Below are 1,761 nucleotides of genomic sequence, written 5' to 3'. Positions count from 1 at the left end.
AGATGATGGGACCCGTCAGTGAACAGGGCATATTGCTTCTCATTTTCTGGCAGTTTATTATACAGCAGGGCCTCTTTAGCACAAGCCACCTCCTCCTCTGGTGATACTCCAAAATCTTTGTCCTTCTGGCTAGTCCATCATCTCTTCCAAGATTCCTGGGCAACTGGGGTTTCCTGTTTGAGCCTGTTGTGTGATCAGTGCAACCCACTTACTCCAGATAGCATCAGTTGTATGATGTGTAGAGGGGACCCTCACTTTGAACATCCAGCCCAGCACCAGCAGTCAGGCTGCCAAGAGTAGCTGTGCTTCAGTACCAACCACTTCCGAAGCAGCTTGAACCCCTTCACATGCTGCCAATATCTCTTTTTCAGTTAGTGGGCCTCAGATCCTCTGTGTTCCTGACTCCAAAACCCCAAGGGTTGACATCAAGTCTCCACTGGTGCTTCCCACCAGAGGCTCCACGTAGGGCCATTTGCCCTGGCTGCAATGTAGAGCACATTTTTTACATCTTGCCCTGCCAGCACTGGCCCAAGGGCTACTGCATGAACTATCTCCCATTTAATTTGTTCAAAGGCTTGTCATTGCTCAGGGCATCATTTGAAATCACTCTTTTTCCAGGTCACCTGATAGAGAATGCTTACAATTGGGCTGTAATTTGGAATATGCGTTCTCCGAAAACCCACAACACCCAAGAAAGCTTGTTTTTCCTTTTTTCCAGATAGTGGAGACATAGTTGTTATTTTGCTGATCACATCTGTTGGGCTCTGATGGCATTCATCTTGCCATTTTATTCCTATAAACTGGATCTCCTGTGTGGGTCCCTTGACCTTATTTGGTTTTATGGCAAATATGGCTTTCAGAAAGATTTGGACTATTTTCTTCCCTTTTTCAAAAACTAGTGCTGCTGTGGGTTCGCTGCGATGCCCGAGCTGGCTGAGCCCACCCCTCCGCCCAAGAAGGGTTCCAAGAAAGCCGTCACCAAGACGCAGAAGAAGGGCGACAAGAAGCGCAAGAAGAGCCGCAAGGAGGGCTACTCCATCTACATCTACAAGGTGCTGAAGCAGGTGCACCCCGACATGGGCATCTTGTCCAAGGCCATGGGCATCATGAACTCCTTTGCAAATGACATCTTTGAGTGCATTGCCAGCGAGGCCTCGCACCTGGCGCACTACAACAAGTGCTCCACCATCACCTCACGGGAGATCCAGACGGCCGTGTGGCTCCTGCTGCTTGGTGAGTTGGCCAAGCACACCATCTCCGAGGGCACCAAGTCTGGTGAGGAGGACAACGGCCCTGCAGCCAGCACCAGCCCCACCGCTTCCCAGAGGGGGACCCCCGACTCCAGCCTGGCCTCCTCTAACAGCCCTGAAAGCTACGACATGGAGGAGGAAGCCGGCACCTTGGAGGCCGCCCTGCAGGGGGTCCTGGCCGCCCCCCATCAGCGCCCGTCCCTGCAGAGCAGCAGCTGCCCCAGGAGGAGCCGGGGCAGGTGGTGGTGGCAGGGCCCCCTGCCCCGGCCCGCCGGCCCCGCCCCCCCCCCCCCACCCCCAGCCACGCCGAGCACAAAGCCTGAGGAGCTGCAGCCAAGTCCCAAGGGGGGCATCTGGTGACATTATCGAGCCGGGGTGACAGCAAGGTTCCCCCCCCGGGGAGACCGGGGCCGAGCCAAGAGGTACGAGGGGTGGGAGAGGGGATGCACCAGAGGCCACGCACGCCTGCTGCCAGGCTTTCTCCGGAGCCGCCAGCCCGGGCCGCCCGGCA

The 1,761-nt window shown here is 56.1% G+C and overlaps 1 protein-coding gene across 1 annotated transcript; it reads left to right on the top strand.

Annotated features, from left to right (window-relative positions):
• Window positions 1-917: 917 nt before the first annotated feature.
• On the top strand, window positions 918-1,610 carry LOC104124492 (histone H2B 1/2/3/4/6). Its single transcript, XM_009636833.2, has one exon. It carries the CDS (start codon window positions 921-923, stop codon window positions 1,608-1,610), a length of 690 nt encoding a protein of 229 aa, XP_009635128.1. The 5' UTR covers window positions 918-920.
• The last annotated feature ends 151 nt before the right edge of the window (window positions 1,611-1,761 follow it).

Source organism: Egretta garzetta, unplaced genomic scaffold (assembly GCF_000687185.1).
Source record: "Egretta garzetta isolate BGI_Z169 unplaced genomic scaffold, ASM68718v1 scaffold604, whole genome shotgun sequence".
In the NCBI taxonomy this organism is placed as follows: Eukaryota; Metazoa; Chordata; class Aves; order Pelecaniformes; family Ardeidae; genus Egretta; species Egretta garzetta.
This window is presented reverse-complemented; position numbering and strand designations above follow the sequence as displayed.

What these genes read in the sequence shown, in the direction of transcription:
- LOC104124492 (XM_009636833.2), top strand. Translation starts at nt 921, where the DNA reads ATGCCCGAGCTGGCTGAGCCCACCCCTCCGCCCAAGAAGGGTTCCAAG.